The sequence below is a fragment of the Equus caballus genome, chromosome 24 (genome assembly GCF_041296265.1).
Source record: "Equus caballus isolate H_3958 breed thoroughbred chromosome 24, TB-T2T, whole genome shotgun sequence".
NCBI classification, from domain to species: domain Eukaryota; kingdom Metazoa; phylum Chordata; class Mammalia; order Perissodactyla; family Equidae; genus Equus; species Equus caballus.
Window position 1 is genome coordinate 31,200,807 of NC_091707.1, and position 26,223 is coordinate 31,227,029.

Here is a 26,223-nt window from a genome sequence, read left to right on the forward strand (position 1 = left end):
GCACTGGTTTAAAGTGAGATTTTTGGGTGACAGAGGTAGATTGACCAGAAGTTCAGGACCTTCTGGAAAATTGGACTTCTCTGCTCCCATGTGGACTGTGCTGCCCTGAAAACGTTGGTTCTAGGTGCCACACTGTGAAAGGGAGGCAAACGAAAAAGAACATGTTCAGAGAATTGTCACCAAAATGGTGAGGGACTCCAGGTCATGTCACGAGAGGAAATAGCTGAGGGATCCAAGCGTGTTTCACCTGGAGTGGTGACAACTCAAGGAGGACATTGATAATATATGAGACTGCCCAGATATTTGAAGGACTGTCTCACAGAGTGAGTGGTCTAGGTTTGTTTTTCAATCATCAGAGGGCAAAACTAAGACCAACAAGAGGAAGCTGGAGAAGAGCAAATTTCTGTTCAGAGAAATCGAAGATGATTCAACCAGGACAGGCTGGCTGTGGGGGAGTTTGTGAGCTCCCAGGTACTAGAGTTTTTCTAAGTGGAGATTACAGCACCTCTTGTCCGGGGTGTCATGGATGGGGCTCGTGTGTTGACTAGGGTTGAAGTAGATAAGCTTTAAAAGCCCCTTCTGACTCTTAAGATTTTATATTATTTAAAGTAATACTAGATGCCAAAATAGATAATGCTCATATTTCTGGGGCTTAACATGACAGTTTATTTTTCAATCAGTTCAGAGCCCAAAATAGGCATGAATTTTCCTGGTAGTTTGGGAGCCCAGGCTCTTTCCACATTGTGGCTCTGCCCTCCCCTAGGCCCTTGGAGTCCTCTCCATTTAGCCAGCAGATGAAGAATGACAAGACGTCAAGGTATGGAGGGTCACATGGGAATTTCTATGGTCGGGGTCTGGAAGTGGCATATATCATTTCCACCCACATTCCTTTGTCAGAACTCAGTCCACACCCAACTGCAGGAGAGTCTGGAAATGTAATCTAGCTGTAGCCCAGGGCATGAAGGAAAGAGGTTTTGGTAAACACACAGAACTTTCTCCCATAGACACAGGGGTACTTTCATTCAGGATAGACCCAGGCCAGAAAATATTAGAGATTCTTTTTCAGGAACCTGTGAGGTCAACTGTGGTGGTCAGGCCTTGTCAGTAAGGACAGGGAGCTGAGGAGGCCTTGTCCCTCATGAAATGGTCCAGGGGCCAGGATGATAAAACTCCACCTAGCCTGTCATCAAAATCCGTATTCTCAGTAAGTCCCCTCCAGATGCTCCTTAGAAATGTGGACACAAGATCATCTTAAGTCATCAGAAGTGGATGTTTTCTGGAAAAGAGAAGGAGTATGACTATGGAAGCATACCAATGGATGGGAAGGGTTAGTTAGGATGGAAAATCATCAATAGTATCCAGCTCTCCAGGTGCGTGTTAATTGAAATTAGGAGTCTCTGGTGAACATGTTTCTTCTGCCACAGGGTTAAACACCAATGAGATCTTCAGTTGAAATTGCTTTATCATTGCAGGTACTGACATTGTGCAGTGGCTTATGAAGAACCTTTCCATCGAGGACCCAGGTACTTGAGCCTTGACCCTGACTTTATCCCCCAGGGTTTTATTAAACAACCATAACCAAGTTCCAAACTAGATTATCTTACCCTCCAGAGAACTGGGCTTACACATGTGAATTCCGAGATGTGGAATCACTCTATTTACAAATAAAACTAATTTATTTTCTCCACTGAATATCTATCTTTAAATTTAAATCACCTTTTGAGGAAAGGAGGACCTATTAGAATGCCAAAGAGGCGAATACCATAACCTGTGAAATGAGATGAATTCTCGTTAGCCACAGCAATTAAAGATAAGTTGTAGCCCTGAACAGTCTTCCACAGCCAGCTCTCAACATTAGATTGCCTGGTCCACGATTAAGATGTTTAATTATTTGCTAAGATTCCTTCTGTTTTTCTGCTTCTGCAAGAAGTGAAGGAATGATTTTTTTTTTCAACTTGAATTGTGCATTTCAATTAGGAAAACCTTACCAGAAAAGCAACAACAAAACCCTGGCCAATAAAACAGTCTCCAAATCTGTCCTCCCACCAGAAAATAAATAGTAAAATTTGTTTTCATAGCGTAATTAGAAAATAGCTCCAGAAAAATGAAAATTCTAGATAAGTAAAGTTTATTATTCTTGGGTTGTTAGTGAATATTTTTCTGAATTTGTTATATACTTCCTGTCTTAACTGAGTATTCTTGATGCCTAAAGGTCATGTTTATAAATATCTGTTAATGTATTTGAATGTTCTTGGGGATTAGACCTATTTGCCTCTAGTTAAATGGCCTCCAATTGCTATGGTTTTTAAATATTTTTTCCAAGGGCCCTTTCTAGGTGTCTGACCTTCAGTGGAGTCCTTCCTGGGCTTGGTATATCAGCTCAGGCATTCTGGTATTTTATCTAATGCCCCTGATATACTATTGACCATGAAAAAATGCAATTTACATAGAGTTCAATTAAATATAGTTGCCAGAAATCTGAGTGCCGGAAAAGCAGGTCATTAACGGAAGTGACACTAGCCTTTTTTACCATCATGTCAATGGCCACTCTCATGACTAGTGAAAATTCTTAATTCTAGTCAAGTTGTCAATCCACAGGGGAAAACTCTCAGTGCTAAACCCTTTAAGGAAAGAACCCAAATCAACTACCCTACGTGTTTCCCATATGCAGGCTGGGCTTCTGATTGTCCCCTGGTAGACGCTAGGCTGAATAAGTCTCTGCTAGTTTAGTTACATTTATTTGGCGTTAATGTTTCTTCCGATTATGATGATAACTAAGGAACACCTTTCTGGATGGTGGTCTTTTCCCTTCCAAGAGCCCTGTTTTCTTCACCCTTCTGAAATAACCATTGTATTTCTGATGTCTATTTTGTTTTTATCGTTAGTAGCAGCAATAGTATTGTGAGAACCCTGATCCAGCTAATGGTGGAGAATAGGCTCAGGAATCCTCTGACCCTGGTACGAGAAGCTTCTGTGAGAGGTCCCGAATGATAAGGGTCATGTCTGTGAAGCTGTGTTATGCTCTGATGCCATTGGGAGAAAACTGAGGTGCTGGGACCTGCTCGGGCTTCTCAGAAGTCATTGAGCAGGAGGCATTAAGAACAATTCACCAGCTGGGAATAAGAGGCAGAAATGAGGCAAACCAAGGCCCTGGGAAGCCAGGCCTGTCCAACATCTGCCCCTCCCTCCCTTGTTTCTTCCCAGCTGCCACATTTCTAAGCAGGAGCCTTTTTAAGAACAAAGTGGAAGAGTTGGGTCTTTAAAGGTGAGTAAGAGGTTGCCAGATAGAGAGAGGGAAAGACGAGAGAAGAGGGAAAAGCCTTCCATGCAGCAAACACGTACACAGAGGAGAGTTGCTGAAAGGGGTTTGGTAGCCTCACATGCCTAAGTGAGGGAGCAAGAGGTTGATGCGATAAGCAGAGACTTGACCTTATAGAACCGAACATGCCTCCCTAAGGAGTCCAACCTTTCTGCTGAGGTCACCAAAGAATCAATGCAGGGAGTTTAGGCAGGAAGGTAACATGGTCACATTTGTAAAAGATCGCCCTGATGGAGGATGGTTGAGAGTGAAGCCAAGTGAGGAGGAAGAAGAGAGTTGTCAGGAGCCTTTTTAAGAACAAAGTGGAAGAGTTCTAGCTCCAAGGTTGGTGACATGCAAGTTGCCTTCTTCCTGGATTTTGTTTTTCCTTCCCTGGGAAAGGAGCAGTTGCAGGTGATGAAACCTCTTTTTTTCTGGACCCATGATTCTTGAGGCATAGAAACTTTAGAAAGCAAACCGGTCATCACTAAGCAAGTGAAATATGGCTCCATTCACTCCGATCCACCAGTTACAAGTGTTCGTCTCTACTGAAGAAGGCTAGGTGGTTCTAAATAAGCAAAACATCCGGATGATATACAACCTCTTGAAAACTTTGCAAGTAAAGCCAGAACAAGTTGCTTTAAAAAATTCAGAGCTTATGAAATCAGTAATTCCTAGAGATTCCCTGAGCATGTCAATAATTTCCACGTCCAAAAATTAGTTTTTACCAATAAGAGTACTTTTCTATTTGTGAAAGATTATCATGCGTGGTAGAACCATTTAGATTTGTTATTTTTCCTTACCTCTGCTCAGAATAAATATAAATTCTTAACTATTGATGTGAATCTGTTTATAGCTGGTGCCAAGTAAAACAACAGATTGGTTGCGGCAAAAATATAAATATTTCTATCAGGTTGGCCTCCCTGTGCCACTGCCCCTGCATTGCCCTTCCTCCAATTTTCTGAGGAAGTGAGGTTTCATTCTATGTGACTAAGAGAAGTGAAATGCCCTCCTCACTGGTGGCACTGTCCCATCAGGGAGTGCATTGTGGGTCCAAAGTCTCTACGGGCGGTGAGGCTGTGTGCTCATAGCTGGGGACGATGAGAAATGGTGGAACTAGAAGTCTGCATCAGGGCTGCCAGCACCTCTTGGGCACGTCCCCTGCCCCAGACACTGCTAAGCCCTTTATAGGAATATCTCACTCCATTAGCGACAGTTTTATCTACACCAAAGTTCATGCTCTTAACCGTGAAGCCAGACTTTCTTCTGGAAGTCTTGAGGGGGTGGGGTTAAGCAATGTCAGTTTCTCAGAGCTGGGATCCAGAGGAGTCCCAGACGTGTGGCGGCCCTTCCCAACCGTTGACGTCTCCCCCGAGCCCAGTGCGGTCATATCACAGTTATCCATCAGTCAGCCAATCATGCACTTATCTGGGGTGATGCCCGCTGTCTTCCCGTTGCCTGTCTGCTCTCTCTGCTTACACTGCAGCTGAGTAGCCCTGCATTCTGCAGCCTCCTGATCACTTCTCTCTTGTGCCCTGTCCTGCAGTTGAAGCAATACACGTGGGGAGCCTTATCGCTGCCCAGGGCTACGTCTTTCCCATCTCAGACCACGTTCTCACCGTGAAGGATGATGGCACCTTTTATCGTTTTCAGGTAGGCCTGCGGCTCCCCCTCCTCCAGAACCATTTCTTCTCATCATCATCTGAGCTCAGATTAGAACTACCTAAAACAACGGAGGGTGTTTAAGGGAGCAGCCTTCCTCTGGGTTATTTGTTGCTCCACCCACATGATGGTAAAAAGCCCTCATGAAGAACCTACTATTTGCGGGCCCTTTACACATATTTACTCATTTGTTCTGAAGAACAAAATTTAGGGGATAAATATCACCCATTTGACAGATGAGAAAACTGAGGTGCTCAGAGAATTAATGTGGCTCTTAGTAAATCTAGGAGGCAGTGCTGGTTTGAACCTGGGTCAGCCTGATAGCAAAGTCCTTGATCCTTCTTCTGGATCCTAGTGTGAAGTGTCTGTTCACTGCCTACTCACCCTTCCCACCCATTTCCACCCCTTGTCTCAGATTCTGTCCTAGCGGGAATTGGGGCAGAGGATCAGGGGTTGTGTCCAGGTCAAAACCAAAGGCTTTGGGAGGGGAGTTCTTCAGACGGGGTTGAAGGCTGTCTTAGTTGGCTCCAGCTGCCAGAACAGAATACCATAGTGGGGGACTTAAACAACCTTAAACAAGGGAAGTTTATCTCTCTCAGCTCTGGAGGCTGGAAGTCCAAGATCAAGGCGCCAGCAGGGTTCAGTTTGTGGGGAGAGCCCTCATGCTGCCTTCCAGACAGGTGCTCTTCACTGTGTCCTCACACGGTGGAGAAAGAGAGAGAGAGAGAGAGCGCTCTGGTGTTCCTATTATAAGGACACTGTCCTATCGGATCAGAGCCCCACCTTTATGACTTCATTTAACCTTAACTACTTTCTTACTCCAAATCCTGCCACACTGGGGGTTGGGGCTTCAACCTATGAATTTTAGGGGGACACACTTCAGTCCATAACAAAGGGATAAAGGAACTGGGGGCTTATAAACCATGCCGATCTGACTAATGTATTTGACTTCTCTTGTCTCGGGATAGGAATTTTTCACCCTACAAACTGCGTTCTCATTTTTGCCTTTATCTTGCTTACCTTGGGTTTTGTCTCTCAACACTAGATTAAAATGTCAACTGGGCCCAGCTGCATTAAGAACAGGAGAGAGTTGGGTGTGGTGCCAGCATGAAGGGGGTGGGGTGGAGCCTGCCATAGGGAGGGGTCCTCACTGAGGGCAGGGGAGGGCAAGTGCTGGCGTCTTGAGTCCTGACACCTGTGCTCTTTTGCAGGCCCCGTACTTCTGGCCTTCGAACTGCTGGGAGCCTGAAAACACCGACTATGGTGAGCAGTGAAGCCACGGCCCACACTGGGTGTTACTCCTGAGAGTGCGGAAGACAAATGCTTCATGGCTGGGTGACTGCTGTGCATGAGGAGGAGGGATTTTTACCCTGTTTAGTCCTTTCTCATATTGTTGGCATGTAATAAACTCCCTGCTCCACATACTGTAGAAAGGCAGAGCACACTGCAAGATGCAGACATTGGAAGGAAATGGGGTAAGGGAAGAAAATTCTATCAAGGGTGGCCAATATGCTCATTCTGTGGGGCCATGGAGAACTAGGATTCCACCGCAACACTCCAGGACAGTGGCTGTTGACTGTTCGTTCCTGGGGCAGGGTTTCAGGGAGGGCTGGATCAAGGGGCCACCTTCCCCTGTCCTTTCTATTCTCATAGACTTATTAAAACTTATTAATTACTCATTGGTGTTTTTGATATTGGAAGTTAGGGAAAAGGGAGACAGACCAGGGAGGGAGATATACAGAAGTTATCCTGGACTAGGAAAATAAAAAGACGGTGAATTTGGCAGCTGGGTAAGCAGGGAGTGACCTCTATCCAGGCACGGATCTGTTAGACTCTTGCCATATACTCTCTGTGGAGACTGTTTAATATTTCTGTATGCCAACCCCCTAGAGGAGCTATATTGTGCCTATACTTCAGATGAGACCCAGAGAGCCCACATCCTCACACTTATCACACTGTCTCCTATGTGTCTGGATGCCCAGTCTATTGTAAGCTCCATGAGGGCAGGGCCTGGTCCACTTCGTTCATTCTCATATCCCTCAGTGCATAGTGCATTTCCGAGGCACAGTTGGTGTCCAGTAAATATTTGCTGACAGTTCTGGTTCTTCGTTAAAGGTGATTAGCAGATGCTCAGTAGAGGCAGCAGAATTTGAACTCAGATCTGAGTGTCTTCAAGACCCGTGCCCTTTTTAGGGTCCTATGCATGGTATCATCACAGCGGCCCATGCCCCATTGCACAGTGTCCTCGTCACTGACTTAGCTGCTGGGGTGGTCCACACAGCTCTCCTTGGGCCTTGAGTACTCGGTGAGACACGCAGCTTCTCCCTGGGCTCTTTGCAGGATTGTTTGCCCAGGAAGGCGGAGGTAGCTGCAGTGGAGGGAGGAAGGTGATGGGCGGGGCAGGGGGAGGGGGTGGTGTTCTGAGCATCCTGTCCCAGAGAGCTGTGTAATAAGCTACACCCTCTGGATCACGTGTTTGGGGGGGGGGGGCGGTGAAAACCTGCAACTGGGAGCAGTCCTGAGGATGGAATGCAGACAAGTCACTGCCTAATAAGGCTCCTGTTGGTCTGTTTCCCCGTCTGGAGGGCAGGGCCCTCTGTCTCATCAGCTGTTTGCAGGCACCACTGTAGGTCCCCCTGGAATGGTGCTGTGCCCTAGGTGATGTGATAAGTGGATCCAGTGAGGCTTCCGGCTCAGAACAGGAGCTGTGCTTGGCTGTTCATAAAACAAGCGCTCCCGGGGCTGAAATACTGCTTGTGAAAATCCAACTCGGAATTTGAATAATTGTAGCTCAGTTCCATGCAGCAGCCGTGTGCCCTTGTGAATGTAAAAACCAGTATTTTTCCAGGCAGTGGAGCGGGTGGGAGGAAGATGGGACCAGATAACTGGGCCCAAGTAAGTTTAAAATATTACTTGAATATAAACCCATAAAGCTTAGGCTATCTTACACTGCATGCAACAGGGCGTTATTTCCTTGTCTCTACAAGTTTTCTCCATTTCACAATTTTAGTTGTGCAGCATGAACAGGGATAGAAATAATTTCTATCAGGCTCTCATTAAAGCAAAATTATTTTGAATTCCTCTGCCTCCATTTTGGCAAATCAGGTGGAGAGGTCAAGATGCGGGATGCAGAAGTACTCATCAGCATTTCCAAAGCAATTTAATCAGGAAATCAGGAAGGGTTTACCAAGAAAAAATTCAGCACAGTGGCCCCAGGACTGACTAGCTCCACCAGCTGTGTGATCTTGGCAAGTTACTTAACCTTTCTGTGCCTGAGGAACCTCATATTAAAAGCAGGATAATAATAGTACTTTTATCTCCTATTGTTGTTTTGTTAGGATTAAATGAAATGCATGTAAGGTTTGGTGTGTGGCACCTAGTAGGGAGTCAATAAAAAGCATGATGGTGGTTGGTATCATCGCCCCTGTGGTGCTGGTCAGTATTATTACTGCTAGGGTGCTTGGTATTATTAGTACTGTGATGGCCCTCCTCCCAAAAAGGATGTAAAACTGAAGGTAAGAATTCAGAATAGGTATGACTTGGATTGAGGAAGAACCAGAAACTTGCATTCATTCAACAAACCTTTACTGCTCACCTACTCTGTGTCAATTCCTATGTCACAGATTTGAATAAGTCACAGTCTTGCCCTCCAAGCATGCCAGGCTGGGGGAGGCAGTGTGATAGGGGGAAGAAGGACTGGTGAGGAGTCTGACCTGCGTAGTCAAAGGTTTTCAGTTGATGAAGAATGATTGAGAAGGTTGAATAGTTTGGGAGAGGCAGGTTTATCAAAAGGCCTTGGGAGTTGAGGAGAGGTGTTTTAGAGTCTGCAGTTTCAGGGAGCCACTGAGGGTCCTCACTGGCGGGAAATGACCCGGAAAAGTTTCCTCATCTATCAAATGAGGATAATAACAGAACCCCCCCTCATAGGGTTACTGCAAGGCCTGCGTAAGTGAACATCGGGAAAGTACCTAGAATGATGCGTGACAGTCAGTGAGCTCCGTGAAGTGGTAGCTGCTATTATGGTCATTCTCCGGCTCCTAAGACAGTGCTTGGCACCTAGGAGGCACTCAGTACCTTTTTAAATGGGTAAATGAATGACTAATGAATGAGTAAATGGAGAAACGAATGTCATCGTGGAAAGAGCTCTGAACTAGACCTCAGCTCTAATTCCACCTCCAGCACTAACGGGCCCGTGGGTGAATCCCTGCACCTCTCCTGGCTTTCCGTTTTCCTAACTGTCATAAGGAGTCTGAACTTGATGGTCACCAAGGTACCTTCCAAGGCTAAAATTCTGTTGTTCTAAAAAATAATTAGACAGTATGAGGAAAATAGAGAAGTGAGTGATTTATATGTTCCCTAGTTTGGCAGATTGAGGTAAATATGATGTCACTAGTAAAAACAGAAAATTTGGAAAAAGAGTCAGTTTTTCAAGTACATTGAAAAAGGGTAAGTTCAATTTTTTTAATGTTTAATTACAAAGGTAGCACATGAATCCATTCACCTTATAAATTTTTTAATGTGCTCTATTTTTGTCATGGTGAGATGTGGCGAGCTTGAGATAGCCGTGGGTCATCTAAGTGAGATGCCAGTGAGGTGGGAATGCCAGGTGTGAGGGCAAGAAGACAAAGATTTCCTTTTTTTTTTTTTGAGGAAGGCTAGCTCTGAGCTAACATATGCTGCCAATCCTCCTCTTTTTGCTGAGGAAGACTGGCTCTGAGCTAACATCTGTTCCCATCTGCCTCTACTTTATATGTGGGACACCTACCACAGCATGGCTTGCCAAGTGGTGCCATGTCCACACCCAGGGTCCAAACCAGCGAACCCCAGGCCGCCGTAGCGGAATGTGCACACTTAACTGCTGCACCACTGGGCTGGCCCCGTGGCAAAGATTTTTCAATGAGAAATTAAATATCCAAGAAAAACCAACATCTAAGCTTAAAGCAAGTTCCCCAGATGCCCTGTTATAGGACTGGCTGTCATTGCCAGAGGCCATTAGATTGGTTTGATGTTAAAGCAAGTATCGTTGAAGCCACCATGGTATGCAGAGAAGCCCAGGGAAGGTCTGTGCCAAGAAGAAGTTCCATTCAGCAGCTACAGCCTACCTCCGTCGTTGTGGGGAACAGACTCCCTAGTGTGTGACGTTGGCCACAGGCGAAGTGGGGTGAAAGCGTGCGACCGTGTAACTCATGGTCGTCAGGAGTGGCACCAGCTTTTCATTCTGTGTGTAGTACTTGACTTCACAACCTAGCTCATCCATTTTGGCTCAGATGGGTTGGAAATTTCTTGGGATGATTCCCCCTGAATAAAGCCCACAGTCCAAATCTAGGATAGACTTTTCCGAGTTGTACATTTGGCCAACACAAAACCCTGTCTGTGGCAGCATCATCAAAGGGCTGGCACCTCGGCTGACTTGCACTGCTCCTGGGTCATCGAGACCCGGCCTGCTGGGGCTGGTGACACGCCAGACTTCCTGCTTCAGGTTGTCCCCAGTTCCACAAGCTGCCTAACTAATGATCCAAGAGACGCAGAACGTCCCCTGTAATAGAGCAGACACCCCTTTATCAGGCATAATGGGGAGCTGTAGCTGCTCAGTTCATTGGAAAAGCTGGTAAGGAAAGAATCATGAAAACGTGATACATACATACCTTATCACTTCATATTCATCTAAGATGCACAAAGGAACATTCGTTTGGCAGCCTTTTAAGGTAGGACCACAGATTCTCTTGGATTAGGGGTCCCAATAATTTAAGTTTCTTTCTTAAATAAACCACACTCAAAATAAACCATCCAGTTTTGGTATCTTTAAAGTGCACCAAGAATTTTAAAGCACTTTTTTTTTTTGTGACCTTTTTTTTTGGATGGGAAAGAGTCACCCTGAGCTAACATCTGTTGCCAATCTTCCTCTCTCTTTTTTTTTTTTCTCCCCTCCCCAAAGCCCCAGTACATAGTTGTATGTTCTAGTTGTAGGTTCTTCTAGGTCTTCTCTGTGAGCCACCACCACAGCATGGCAACTGACAGACGGGTGGTATGGTTCCATGCCCGGGAACCAAAACCAGGCCACCAAAGCAGAGTGAGCTGGAATTTAACCACTAGGCCATCAGGCCAGCTCTAAAAACACTTTTGAAGCAACCTATATGTTGATCACTCCTAGATTTTTATTATTTTTTCCCATTTTTTCAATTATCTCGCCTGTACCAAATTCGTCAGCAATTATCTTAGCCAACTCTCCTTTATCAAGTTGTTCCAAACCATTCAACTGGGTCTTCATAGAAGCAACTCTCTTTTTACACATTAATTTCATCAGTATATATAATATTTAGTGAACTTAACATTATTAAAATAGCAGGTATGCCTGACATAAGCAGATTTGAGGACAATCCCAACTGACTCTCGTCTACATACAACTCGACTGGTGAGAGCAGAAGTGTGGGCACACCAGAGTGGGCTGCTAGCTGCGAGGTTCCACCATGTCGTAGGCTGCCGTCAGTAAATTTTTCAGACCACACAGAAGAGGTTGGTTACTCCAGCAAGGAGCTGACTAGTTCTCCTATTATAATGAAGTTGTCAAACAACAGGTCAGCTACAGGTCCTCTCTGACCTTCCCTCCTGGGCATTCTATTGTTCGTTCATATCATTCATCTATTGTTTTCCCTGGATCGTTCTACTTGGCACTGGAGAAGGAAGGAGATACTGAAGAAGCAGAGGTAGGGAGAGGAAGGGTGAAGGCCATGTCTGAGGAAGACTGCCTGGCAACTGAGGGCAAGGACCCTTCCTTAGCTTGGGAAGAGAGACCTCAATTGTCTTCCCTTTCTGCTGTCTATTCACTGCACCTGGCAGGTCAGGCCCTGGTGCTAGGTGCAGGGGTTCAAGCTGAGTAGGACACAGCCTCTGCCTTTGAAGAGCCTTCAGCCTAGAGCAGGAGACAGTTTAGTAAACCCACAATTACAGCGCACTGGAATTAGGGTCCATGGTTAAGGATGGGTAGATGCAACACCGAGCTATCTGGAACACTGAGCTGGGTCTTTAAAGGTGAGTAAGAGGTTGCCAGATAGAGAGAGGGAAAGACGAGAGAAGAGGGAAAAGCCTTCCATGCAGCAAACACGTACACAGAGGAGAGTTGCTGAAAGGGGTTTGGTAGCCTCACATGCCTAAGTGAGGGAGCAAGAGGTTGATGCGATAAGCAGAGACTTGACCTTACAGAACCGAACATGCCTCCCTAAGGAGTCCAACCTTTCTGCTGAGGTCACCAAAGAATCAATGCAGGGAGTTTAGGCAGGAAGGTAACATGGTCACATTTGTAAAAGATCGCCCTGATGGAGGATGGTTGAGAGTGAAGCCAAGTGAGGAGGAAGAAGAGAGTTGTCAGGATTGGAAGATGCGGTCCTCATCTGATCCTCACCTGCAGAAAGATTCCGAGAGGTCAGGTGTCATGGCACCCACATAGAAACATTCTTCACAGCATAGTGCTGGATACATAGCAAGGGCTGGCTTGCTGGCTGGCTGACTGGATGGACAGATGGATGGACAGATGGATGGATGGATTTGTGATTCCACTACACTGCTGGTTTTGTATGTGTTGTAATTTCTCTTCTTCCCTCAGCCATCTATCTCTGTAAGAGGACAATGCAGAATAAAGCAAGGCTGGAATTGGCAGATTATGAAGCAGTAAGTATGGTTATTTTCCAGGATAGGCATGGGAAGAGAGTAAAAACATATCTGCAGCTCTGGTTCAGCTTGTGTTTTTCCTTTTTTCCCTCCTCAACCCCTTTCAGACAGTGGAAAGGAAGTCTCTTCTATTTCCCCTCCTTTGTTCTCAGCTCCCCTTACCATCACAATAAAATTGCCTCTTTATAGAAAGAACTCTCAAAACTCAGTGAAAACAAACAACTCAACTTAAAAATGGGCAAAGGACTTGAAAAAACACTTCACCAAAGAGGACATAAGGATGACAAATAAGCTCATGAAAAGATGTTCAACATCATTAGCCATTAGAGAAATACAGATTAAACCCATGGCAGGATAGCACTACACACCTGCTAGAATGACTAAGACAACAAGTACTGATAATGCCAAGTGGGAATGCAAAATCATACAGCACTCTGGAAAATGGTTTGGCAATTTCTTATGAAGTTAAATGTATATTTACCATATAACCAAGCATCCCACTCCTACATACATACCCTAGAGAAATCAGAAGTGATGTTCATACAAAAACTTGTTCATAGCAGCTTTATCTGTGATAACCAAAAGCTGGAAACAACCTAAGTACACTTTAACAGGTGAATGATTGAATAAATCCTGGTACATCCATACAGTGGAATACTACTCTGCAGTGAAAAGGAACAAGCTATTGTTAATACACACAACCACTTGGATGAGTATCAGAGATATTATGTTGAGTGAAAGAAGCCTGTCTCAAAAGATTACAAACTGTGTAGTTCCACTTATATGACAGTCTGATAAATACAAAATTATCATGAGGGAAAACAGATCAGTGATTGCCAGGTGCTGTGAGTGGGGGTAGGATGCAGCTATAAAGAGATGGCACAGGGAGTTTTTTGGGAGTGATGGAAATATCCTGTATCTTAATTTTGGTGGTGGTTACATGAATTTAATCAATACAGTGTGAAAATTTGTAGAACCATACACCAAAAGGGAAAAAAGGGCAAATTTACTATGATAACTTTCTAAATTTACTATATAACAATTTTTTAAATTGCGTCTTTATGCCCAACTCCCCTGTGTGTGGCAGTAATGCAGAATCTAAGGACAAATTCAATCCAGAAAATAAGATAAGATGCGTGTCATGTGAAGTAGATACTTTCCCAGCTTGCCTCCTTCTCCACCTTCTTTCACAAGATGTGATTCCTTGGAAGAATTGCAGGCCCCTCCACACTCATATCCATTCCTATTAAACAGAGCCAAGGCACGGAGAACTTGGAGACTCACAGATAATTTTTGAAATATTTTTAATTTTTGGTTGCAGAATCTTTATCCCAAACCCAACTTTATATGGGTCACGGAGAATCTGGGAAATTGGCCAAATGTTCACGTACCCTCCAGCGGAGGTGCTGCTGAGACATGAAGTGGCTGAAGGGCCAGAAGGAGGGGCAACGTGAGAGGCAGTGCCGATCCATCCCCAGATCATCCAGCATTAACAGCGCCTTCAGATCCACCCACTTCCCACATGCCCCTCGCTCTTTTGCTGCCTCAGTTTCTAAAACAAGCGTGCGGCCCGACTCCATCAGACCTTGTCAGTCTTGGGGACCTGTGCCCAAGCCAATCAACCCTGCTGAGCCACCGCTCCCCATTGATCCCACTGGCATCACAGGACCCGTGAATGGGGGAAACAGTAGTGGAGGCTGCAGTGCAGGGGTCTACCCAGAGCCTGAGACCTGGCTAAAGTTTGCTTATCAGTGGGAGCTATTAGACAGAAATGTTTTGGAACGTTATGATGTCCCCAAGCAAACCCTGGCACAGCTGTTCTGTGGCTCTGAGCATCCTGGGCACCCAGTCCCTGCCACCTCTGCCCTCATGCGCCCACAGTCACTCCTCTTTCAGAAGACTGCTGTCTTACTCTTTGTGCCCCCGGTGCAAAGCACTTTAACTTTGACATGACTATATCACTTCCCACCACGACCTATGGGAAAGGCCCAGACTGCGGCAGCATGTGGGCCCTCCACCCTGTGTCTCCCTTTCCCATATTTCCCGTGTTTCAGTAAAGGTCCCAAACAGAAACAAGACAGCATCAACTCCTCATGTATTTTATTCAGTTTTCTATTCTCTTGCCGTATAATGTTCTGCTCGGGTATTTGTAAAGATTATAGCATTAAGGTATTCCTTCAGGTTGACATTCTACCTAAAAGTGGTTAGAAACTAAAAAAGCATTTTGTTTTCAAAATTTGGTAATTTTTAAAAATTTTTCTGACTATGTATTCTCTGTGTCAAAACAAAAATTCAAACAGCAAAGAAAGGAGAGAAAATAACCTGCAATCCTTCTGCCCTAAAATTTTTTTCTGTACCTACATTTTGTTCTTTACAAAAAAGCTTGACTCCTACCATAAACGTTCTTGTATAAGCTGCTTCTTTTCCCCATCATGTACTGCAAGTTTGTTGGGAATCTTTTCAGGTCAGTAATAATAATCTACGTTATCGTTTTTAGTGGCTGCATAGTATTCCGCAGTATGACTGTGTCATAATTTATATCACTACTCCCCAGTTGATTGACAGTCAGGCACTAGCAGCTTTGCTTCCTATGAACAGTGGAAGAATCAAAGGCCAGTCTTTTTGAGGTACCTGTACACCAAGTCTTGGTGATAACTGAGTTTACGTGTGGTGATCTTCAACTGCAGCTCCTTTTACATTAATAATCCACTGATGAGGGTAATCAATTAGGGTTGGCATGAGCTCTATGAAAATACAAAGCATAAGGTGGGCTCTGGCCTTGCGTTCCATCAGAATTAGATGGATCACTGGGGGCCCTGTCAAACACCCCTCCTCACTGTCCAGCTGTGCCGCTAGGTCAGTCTGTAGACTTAGAGGAAAGACTTCTCCCCTCTTCCTCTAAAGGCAAACCTGGATGCCTTTGCTTTCTCTCTGTTTTTGGGTTTTCCATTCATGAACATCACAAACATAGACAGTCCATTTTTCCTTCCATTTTTGAGTCCAGACTTTCAAAGTCATTAATGTCAGGTCCTCTTGGTTCTCCTTTCCTGCCATCTTCCAGGCCCCCTGCTTGCTGGAACATGTGTCTTGAGACATCCATTCTTGGTTTTGCTTGGAGATGTCCAACAGGTTGCAAAGAACCCCTTGTCCTTTCCTAAATCCTGCATGAATAGCCACAAACCATTCTCTCTATCTTCAGAGATATGCCTTTATGACAAGTGCTGTGTGAGTTGCATTCTTGTAAAACACACAAGAAGAGAGGAATCAGGCGAACCACAGACACTTCAGACTTAATGGGTGTGTAAATGAATATTAATAGTTTTGCTCTGTACAGCGGGGTCCAGTGCAAGGTCAAATTGAGTTCATGTACAGTGGACTCAAAGTGGGCCCCTGCTATTTTGTAGGGAGTAACCAAAATAGATGGCTGCTTTGTAATAAGCATAGATGTCGATGTGTGAACTTACAATGATTAATGCCTTCTCGTTGATTTTCATTTCTCATTAGGAAAACTTAGCAAGACTCCAGAGGGCCTTTGCAAGGAAGTGGGAGTTCATCTTTATGCAAGCAGAAGCACAAGTAAAGTAGGTGAACTTAATAGAGATCCTTACAAAGAGAAAAAGTCTCTCTGGAATTTGGAGGTGGTATGAAAATGGGATTGGCAATGTAGGATTTCCCTCTATGGCTGGCCACCTGCGGTTAGTCACTCTAATCTCTCCTGAGAGCAACTGAGCAGAAATTAAGGTCAGGATGGTTATGTTTCGTCTTCGTAACCAGTGGCACTCTAAAATAATTTCAGAAGTGTGTGCTCCAGCAGGCAACTGAGTTCCTCCCATATGTAGAACTCTGGTTATAAGAAAATGTATCTAATCCCCAAAGAGATTTTCAATTATTCTTCTGTGCACAGAGGCTGAAAAACATCAGACTCACTTTTCCTATAGGTCTGGAGATTTCGTCTTCGTAGGAAGTCATGTTGGAGTTTTAGGGAGGCCAACAAGTAACCCCTCCCCCAACTCCCCCCCAGGAGAGGGGTTCTGAACCAGTCAAAAATAAGGCACAGAAGTCAGACATTTAGAGTCCAAAATGTCAGATTATTACTGATTAACTGATAAAAACTAGATTATAGAGGGGCTGGCCCCGTGGCCGAGTGGTTACGTTTGCGCGCTCCGCTGCAGGCGGCCCAGTGTTTCGTCGGTTCGAATCCTGGGCGCGGACATGGCACTGCTCGTCAGCCCACGCTGAGGCAGCGTCCCACATGCCACAACTAGAGGAACCCACAACGAAGAATACACAACTATGTACCGGGGGGCTTTGGGGAGAAAAAGGAAAAAATAAAATCTTAAAAAAAAAAAAAAAAACTAGATTATAGGGCATGACTTTGGATCTGTGGCACAGATCTTTACCGTGGGATTAAACTCGCCCATCCTGAGCAGAGCTGGATATCTGCAGCCCCAGACCCCCAACGAGGGCGGAGTTGACCAACGAGGGCGGAGTTGACCCTATAAGCCTATGCGTGCAGAGAGCAGACGTCCTGCAAAGAGGCTGGCCCGGATGGACCCAGAAAGGACCGACCTTAACTTTCTCAATTTTTTCATCAAATCTGCCCATTAGTTAAGTCACTCTTGCTCCTCTGGAGGATAAGAGATGAAAGGAAGAGAAAAGTTGGAGTGTTTTTCCCATATTTTTCCATCCCAGGCAGTATAATGGAGATTCCTTCGTCTCTAAGGAAACATGAGAAGTGGGCAATAAATGTCTCCCAGCCCCCAAATGTGATTGCCAACCAGATCCTTTTAATTCTGGGAAGTGGAATTGCTCAGGTCGGGTTCTTTCTTGTTCTTTTCAGCTATGGTCTCTGGTTTAGTCAAGAGGGTTAACAGAAGAAACAGGACAGAGGAGGCGATGGGAAAGGGATGCTGAGCTGGAGGAAGGCGTATACCTTTTCTCTGGGCACCACTTGCCCCTGAGCAGACCCCGTAGGTCTTCAAGGGGTGTCCCCTTTGCAATCTCTGGGCAGAGTGGCAGCCCGTCGCCTGGGGCTGGGTCTCGGCCATGTGGTTGAGCATTGATCACAGGTGTGGTGTGGTCGGCAATGGCCTGAGGTCACTGGGTCCAGTGGTTTGCAAGTTGCCTTTGCTCTCACCCTCCCTCTGCAGTCTGCTTTCCACCAGCCATGATTCCAGCCACCCACTGACCACCCCGGTGCTCCCAGCAGCCCCCAGGGGAGGTGGGCACCAGGTGCTGAGCTGCACCAGGAGGAGCCCTGGCCCCTGAGGGAAGGAGAAAGTGGGAGGATGGATGAGTGGGTGAGAAGGAGGCAGAATGGAGCTCGTGTACTCAGAAGCCAAAGCAGAGAGGAGCACTAATTAGTCCTTTCAGGATCACACAACATCTCATGTTTTAAAAGGAGGGAAATTATCGCTTTGTACATATATGGTATTTCTCGGTTAACTTTTTTGATTTACTCTGTGATTACATTATAATTTTGGGCTGTTTAAGTACACAGTAATTATCACAAAAATCATGGGGTCATTGTGGGTTTATTTCAGTCCAGTAAACTAAGGCGCTCCCAAGAGAGCCAAGAACCAGGGGTTACACGGCAAGTAATCTGAGTTACTTTTTACTTAGAGAGATAATATGAAGTAATACAGGCTTTTTTTTTTTAAGCCTCTTATCTATGCTCCTGATCAGAACAGAAAAAATCTGTGTTTGTCACCTGTAGTTTTCCTCTTCCTATTTGTGCCTCCCTCAGCTGAGGCCAGTGATATTTGCCTTCTGGGTGTTTTCACATGCTAGGGCTATTACTCTGCTTTTAGAAAGCCAGATGGTTTAAGTGACTTTTAAAACACGTAATCGCAGGATTTTGGAGACATTTCTACTCACTCTGAATCTAAAGTAAACTTTCAAATTTGAAGATGAAACCCTGCACGCCTGTGGTTATATTCTTTCCTATAATTTGACTATGCAGTGTCTACTTTGATGGGGGGTATGTCAGTGGATAATTCAGTTCTTAATCATCTAGATCTTCATTATTCAAATGGATAGTTGCATTCTTCTTCTCTCCTTAAGTCCACCATGTTCATTACATATAGTCAATAATTTGCAATGTAGCTTAAAACAACTTCTTTTACCGTATGTGGACTTTTTGAGGTTTCCTTGAGGGAATTGTCCACCCATATTTTACATCTCTGCAGAGATCAGGGACCACACAGGTGCCAATAGCCCTGTGTGTGCTAAGCTCCTAGAAACGGGAGCAGAGAGCTGGCACACGGGTCAGGAGGAAAAACAGAACACAAAAGCCTCTGAGTTCCTTTCTTTACTCTTTCAGAATTGATCGGAAAAAGGACAAGACAGAAAGGAAAATTCTGGATAGCCAAGAACGGGCTTTTTGGGATGTCCACAGGCCAGTGGTGAGAAAGCTCTCCTTGGTTCTCTGGGTTTTTTTATTTTGCCGTTTTCTTTGCTTGAAAGAAAAGACTGTCTTTAGCCACTAGGTGTCTCATTCTTAAGAAAATTGGTTTTGTCATTCACTCATATAATCTCAGTAGATTTTCCAAAACCTATGTCAGTTTCATCTTTCAAAAATTATCCATCCATGAAAATATGGAATTGGAAATGGGAGAACCATGGGAATTCCCAGAAGTTTACATTCCTCAAATTCCTCTCCATTTCTACTGTTGTTCAACTCTAAATCTTAGAATATTCTCTTTCAAATGTGGCCGATTCTCATTATTCATGGTAGTTATGTTCTACAAAGGTGCCACAAACACTGAATTAGTGAATGCTGAACCATTATCCTGGGAGAAATACAGGGTCATCTTCCTGTGAGCCCTTGGTCATGATATTTTCATTAACTGATCAATACATAACCTTGTTTAAAGTGTGTTTCTATTCAAAGACACTGTATTTAGTATATATTGTTGATTCACTGACATTGAACTCACAGCCAGTAGCACTATGGTTCATGCCTAAATGACGCTCACCTGCCACACCTATTTTCTCCATAGGGAACATCTCAGCCTTCTTGCACTTCGGAACTAGCCCGCACTTTAGCACTATGCTCAGAGGCCATTATAAACAGCAAAATCACCAACAGAAAAACACAAAAATGTTGAAAACACGGCACTAAATAGACCGTGAAAAGGCCACGTGTTTAAGTATGAGATGAAACAAGAAGGCAGAGCACCGCTTTGTTCAACCTCAGCTGGGAATATGCACATCGCGCAACTCAAAATTTTTGCTGCTCTGTGCATGTCCGTGAATGCACTCCAAGTATTGATTCTGGGGGTTATAAATAAACTTTAGCAAGGAGGCGAATTCACAAATACAAAATCTGCGAATAATGAGGTTTGACTGTATTTCTAATTTTATATTATTAAAGCAAATCTTGCATTTCCCCCATGAAGTGAAACTAAAATGAATGAACTATTTCAGCCTTCCTAAAAAGTAATTAAAAAGAAAACCGGGGCTGGCTTGGTGGCAGGGTGGTTAAGTTCACATGCTCTGCTTCAGGGGTCCAGGGTTCATAGGTTCAGATCCTGGGTGTGGACCTAGCACTGCTTGTCAAGCCATGCTGTGGCAGCATTCCACATAAAATAGAGGAAGATTGGCACAGGTGTTAGCTCAGAGACAATCTTCCCCCCCCCCCAAAATAATTCCCCCTCCTGATGTTGGAGTGTTTTTAGGTGATTAGGTGTGTGAAATAACAGAGGCTGTGGCTAAAGTGACCTTGCCACTTTGAACAATGTTTGCTCTTATAAACTGTACACTGTACCCTCTACTTATCATCCTTAGATGGTATGGGGTAAGCCTTTATATTTCATATGAGAACTCTGTGGAGGAACCCGTATTGAAGATGAAACATTTTTGTAAAAAGAAATTGTAAATAGCAAAATGGAGATAACCATGCATTATCTGTAATGAGAAAGATAAAGATTGGTACTGATGGTGTCACTTGGACCAAATGGGAAGCTGTGATTTTCACTTAGTAATTCATATGATGATTTTTTTTTTCTCAGCCAGGCTGTGTGAACACAACAGAAATGGATATCAGAAAATGTCGACGATTGAAGAATCCACAAAAGGTTAAAAAGGTTTGCTAGTTTAGCCGAATTCAAGAATCTTGATGCAAATAGCCCTTCTGTTTCTGGTACTATTCAAGCAATAATTTGGTGTTTGAGATTCTACCCCATTTTGTCCTTTGAAACCACTTCATTCTATAAATAATTGTGGAGTGGCGGGTGTGTGCTTGGTCCTGTTCTTGCTGCTGTGGGACAGTGGCTGATCCTCACAGAGCCTACAGCCTGGTGGGGATGAAACAAGCCAGCAGGCAGGAGAACCTGGGGGCTGCATCTGGGAAGCACAGGATGGTTCAGCAGTGCCAAGAGGGGGCGCCAGACTGGGGGCTTCCCAAGCAGGCTCAAGAGTGCTGAGGTCTGAAGGGTAAGCAGTAGTTGCTCTGGGGAGGCAGCAGAGAGGAAAGGGAACTGAAGGAACGAAAAGCAGGGAAATCCCACAGGTGAAGGCGAGCTGGGTGCTTGGAAACAGTGAAAGCCTTTTAGCACAGCCAGGTCATCCAGGCTCAAATCACCACCTTGCCCAACTGGGAATGAGCCAGCGATCATTTACGTTTTCACTAGACTAGAAGGCGCAGTGGCCATGGCATACTCAAGGGCACCACGCTCAGACTGCCCCACAATCAGTGCATCCCACCCTCACAATGGCACCGAGGACCATATTGTAGGAGAACATGTCTGTCCTCCATAATATTAATTTCAAAAAGTTAGAAATGTGTCCCAAACATCCCTCTTTCCTGTAATGACCAATCCTTTCATCCTCTCTCTCTCATATATGGATGTGAGACATGACATCTATCAACTTCTTGAATCTACTCATGTGTTTTGTTTTTCACCGAGATAACAATGCCCACAGTATTATACTTTATAATGTTAGTCTTAAAATGTCCTCATTTAATCTTTAAGGCCTCCTAATTCTAATATTCTAGAATTTTGTGGAATCCACGTCTACTCTACCTGAGGTCTTCTTGATTTGATAGATTTCAGCTCTACATTGCATACCCTTCAGTGTTTTGCTTCTTTGCCAAAGCAAAGATTGTCTTTAATCTGTCTCTAACACAGGCGACAGCTTAAAAAGTAGCCATAGCTGGGGCTGGCCCCGTGGCGTAATGGTTGAGTTCATGTGCTCCACTTCAGCAGCCCAGGGTTCACGGGTTCAGATCCCAGGCACAGACCTATGCACCACTCATCCAGCCATGCCGTGGCAGCATCCCACATATAAAATAGAAGAAGATTGCCACAGATTTTAGTTCAGTGACAATCTTCTTCAAGCGAAATGAGGAAGATTGGAAACAGATGTTAGCTCAGGGCCAATCTTCCTCACCAAAAAAAAAGGGAGCCATAGCTACTATCTCTGCAGCTAGCCTACGTACCATATTTGGAGAAACGCTAATATATAAGATTATTTCAGCTCAAGAAAAGGAAGGATTCTCCAACAGTGGTAACCCAAAGATGGATGAGCTGCCTCAAGAGGCAGTGTTCTCATGGTTGAAGAAATTCAAGCAGAGGCTGAAACACATTGTCAGGTTGTCATAGAGGGGATTGGAAGCATTGGATGAGTGCTTGAACTAGCTGAGCCCTAGGGCCCCCTTCAACTCCTAGGGTGCATGATTCGATATTCTTGCTTCTTCTCCAGTCAGTATACGGAGTGACTGAAGAGTCCCAGTCGCAGAGCCCCGTGCACATCCCCAGCCAGCCAATCAGGAAAACTACAAAAGAGGACGTCCGGAAACAGGTGAATGAAGCGACTCCTGCACTCCCAGGAGGCGACGTGGCCAGTTTGAAAACCTTTGAGTGTTTACCTCTGAAGTCTGAGTGAGCTTTGAGTTCCTGGAAACCACAGTGGAACCCAGCTGTGGGTGGCTTGAACCTCTGAGTGCTGTGTGTGAACAACCCACAGAAGCTTGAGAGGAAAAATTCTCTACCAGGTCCCTCCAGCCAGTTATTAGAGAAGGACGTAAATGGGTTTTCGAGTGGACAGGGTGACTGCTGTAGTGGGGTTTCCCACAGAAGGCTGGAGGAGGGAGGCACTCATGCCAACAGCTTCTTAAAACTGTAATGTGCTTCCAGAGTAAGCCAGCTCAGGGCCATCGGCTTTATTGTTGTGATTCAAAGGAAAGTTTAAGAATAAAGAAAGCCCCACTCCCAATGGCATTTTGGCATTATTTGGTTCAATGTTATCTTCCTTTATGATGGAGAGTTAACTTGTCAACCAGGTCCGCAGGCAATGGCCAATGATATTCCTCCCTTCTGGGGTTCATTGGTAATGAAGAAACTTTAGGGTCTACTCTTTACATTGTGCTTTACTGGCTTCTGGGAGAGGAACCCAAAGGAGTAAACCGTTAGGTGCCTGCCCTTGACAAGTTTATTATTAGGTGGGGAAGAGGAAACAGATGTATGTAAAATAACTGTTTGATGATTCTAGTCACGTACGCCCAGCAGTTGGGTGCGATGGATGTGTGAAAGGTGTGCAGAGGAAGATAACTGGAGATTAGTCAAACTGGATATTTATGGTGTGTGTATTACCTGTCCATGCCATTGCTGAGCTTTGTGGAATGTGTACTATCTTTAAGTTTGCAACTAGTTTTGGGAATCAAGACTTCATCTCTCACACAGTACAGGAGACTAGGTGACATACGCTAAATTGCAGAGTATGATTCTTAAGTGGGGTAGGGATTTCCAAAAGGCAAAATGGTTGCTGGGGTGCAAAGCTGGAGGGCCGGAGAAGTCTGTCCAGAGGAGGCGTTTGGATCTTAGTGGAAATATAGGATTTGGGTTCCTGGGGTGAAGGGGAAAACAATTCTAGTGAATCTTAACACTTCTCTTCTGTTTTTCCCCAGATAACATTTTTGAATGCACAGATTGACAGACATTGTTTAAAAATGTCCAAAGTGGCTGAAAGGTATGTTTCCCCTCAATAATGTTACTGATTTTTCCTAACTTAAGGAAAGAGAAATGTTCTGGGGTTATGGCTAACAAGTATGTACCACGCCAGGAGGCAGACCATAGTCATTTCTTAAACTGATGGGTGAAAAAACCACAGGCCCCATGTGAGTACGACTAAGATAGCAGACGTCCCCTGAGTGATGTCAAGAAATATTCTGTTGCTAAAGCTTTTCAGGGGGTGGCCAAGGGACCTTGTCAATCAGGGAAGAATGTCCTTAAAAGCTACATAGTGCACTTTTGCCTTCAGTGTCTTGATTAATTCAGATGGAATTGCTCCCTTCTCAGCTATAAAATGCCCAGATTCACTTTATAGGGGGAAAGAAATTATGTGTGCCCTTTGAGGTGCAAGCCGCACGAGCAGGAGAGGACTGGGCCATCAGGAGGCGTTCCGCCTCCACACACCATCAAGCACTGAACTGCATTGAATCAACTGTAAAGAAAATATTTGGCACCTCCAGCCTGGCTTCCGCAGGAGCATTTGTGCTACAATCTGCACCAGTGGCTGGTTCCACTCCGTTAACTCGTGGGAGATTCCATTTTGTCAACTAAATGGTCTGTTTTTGAACTCTCAGTGAAGAGAGGAGACCACCTGGGGAATCTGGATGGAATAAATCTGATCAGGCAGCCCCAACCTGAATGTTCACTCATCCATATGCTACAGTTAAAGCGATGACCAATATCTGAAGGATCAAGAGCTTAAGTTGGGTCTTAGTATTTATTGGATATCAGAGTAAAGTGAGTCCTTTAAGCCCAGCTCACACAGGGGGCTGGCTGTGTGTTCGACCTGTAAGCCTTTCTCTGCTAGCCCCTGGGTTGATCCACATCTTCCTTCTAGGTAAATAACAAATTGAAGCTAAGAAAACTCCACTCCCAAACCCAAAATCTGAATTAATGCTCTGCCTTCAGGGCGCCATGGGCTTCCCTGGATTTGGGCTCATGTCTCTCATAGCATCTCCAATCTATCCCAAGACTTCTCAGTAATGTCACTATTGATATCCTGGGCCAAATACTTCTTTGCTGCAGGAGGCTGCCCTGTGTATTATAGGATATTTAGCAGCATCCCTGACCTCTACCCAAAATCCTACCTCATCATTGTCTCCAGGCATTGCCAGATGTTCCCTGGGTGGGACAAAATCGACCCCAGTGAGAATCACTGGTGTTCGTATCTTCCCTAACACAAACGCTTCAGGAGGCTGCCATGGCTGGAGCTCGCCGTACACTTAGACACCAATTGTTCTGTAGTCCCAGTTTCAGTCAGCTCTGTAGGAGCCACCTCACCCCACTGTCATGATGTGGGACTTCTGGAGTGCCAGGCTCTAAAACTGCTTTTTAGATCTCACTGTGGTTGCCTTTGTCCCAGAAGAGTGCCTGTGAGTGAAACAGCTGGGATGACCTTGACGCCATCGGTGCCATAGCCCATGAGGAACTACAAGCTTCTTTCACTGTGAAAAAGGGACAGGATCAGCTGTTCTGGTATATTGTGAGGGTCAGCACTAGCAATGTCTGGCCTTCAAAGGGTACTTTAGAGTTTGCAGTCCCAGGAGAGCACATGTGTGGGAGCATCTGGTTGCTCAGGTCCCGTGGTTTTGAGCATGATAACCACATGGAGGAGAGGGATTGAGCATGGAGATTCCCAAACCCTAACACTAGGGACAGCCAGCCCTGGTGGTTCAGTGGCTGAGATTCAGCACTCTCACCTCTGGGGCCCAGGTTTCTTTCCTGATCGGAGAACCACACCACCCATCTGTCAGTTGTCATACTGTGAAGGCTGCATGTTGCTGTGATGCTGAAAGCTATGCCACCGGTATTTCAAATACCAGCAGGGTCACCCATGGTGGACAGCTTTCAGTGGAGCTTCCAGACTAAGGCAGACTAGGAAGAAGGACCTGGCCACCCACTTCCAAAAAAATTGGCCGTGAAAACCCCATGAATAGCAGAGGAGCACTGTCTGATATAGTGCCGGAAGGTGAGAGGATAGCTCAAATAGACCGGGCAGGGTTCCGCTCTGTTGCCCACAGGGTCGCTAGGAGTCAGAATCCACTTGACAGCACCAAGGACAACAGCGCTAGGGATTCAGATGGGTTCCCGGTAGATCGAGCAATCTGTATTTTGAATAACCTGACCAGGTCTCTGAGGATCTGGTGAAGCCATTGCCCACCACTCAGAGTGACCTGAGAACTCACGTCAGATGGGACCCCAGCTTTGTCTTATCTTTGGGATGTAGGGAAAGACGCTGAACCTGTCAGCATGAGGGAGGCTGACACCCACTGGGCAGGTGTGCTGAGGCAGGAAGGGAGAGAGCTGAGGTGGGGGAGGGGAGCCTGGCAGCGCCCGTTGTTTGTTTGTTTACGTGCTGTCAGGGAGGGGCCCTGCCTGGTGCCCTCTAATTTTGCTTGAGAGGCTGCTCACACTAAAAGATTATTCCAACCAGCCACTCCCCAGTTTGAAGCTTTCGTGAGTATCCACCCAGCAGAGACTGGATTTTATTCCCAGCAGCCATAACTGGCAACTTTTCAATGTGCAACAAGGGTTTTTCATTTGAGCCACAAGGAAACTCCCAGACAGAGAGGAGGAGGGAGAGGA

At 45.2% G+C, this 26,223-nt stretch overlaps 1 protein-coding gene across 39 annotated transcripts in view; it reads left to right on the forward strand.

Annotated features, from left to right (window-relative positions):
• The window catches only part of RGS6 (regulator of G protein signaling 6), a 528,942-nt gene that overhangs the window by 428,650 nt on the left and 74,069 nt on the right, over nt 1-26,223 (forward strand). For 28 of the 39 annotated variants that reach the window (XR_011432194.1, XM_070250000.1, XM_070250022.1 and 25 more), the window contains 9 exons: nt 1,473-1,523; nt 4,845-4,951; nt 6,172-6,223; nt 12,561-12,625; nt 16,130-16,206; nt 18,948-19,029; nt 20,638-20,712; nt 22,331-22,429; nt 23,535-23,596. Coding sequence is in view for 38 of the 39 variants with exons in the window: in XM_070250000.1 (XP_070106101.1) it covers nt 1,473-1,523; nt 4,845-4,951; nt 6,172-6,223; nt 12,561-12,625; nt 16,130-16,206; nt 18,948-19,029; nt 20,638-20,712; nt 22,331-22,429; nt 23,535-23,596 (670 nt within the window). In the remaining variant the exon portion in view is untranslated. The remainder of the gene's footprint in view (nt 1-1,472; nt 1,524-4,844; nt 4,952-6,171; nt 6,224-12,560; nt 12,626-16,129; nt 16,207-18,947; nt 19,030-20,637; nt 20,713-22,330; nt 22,430-23,534; nt 23,597-26,223) is intronic. The other 11 variants (XM_070250001.1, XM_070250008.1, XM_070250013.1 and 8 more) reach the window with 1 other exon arrangement.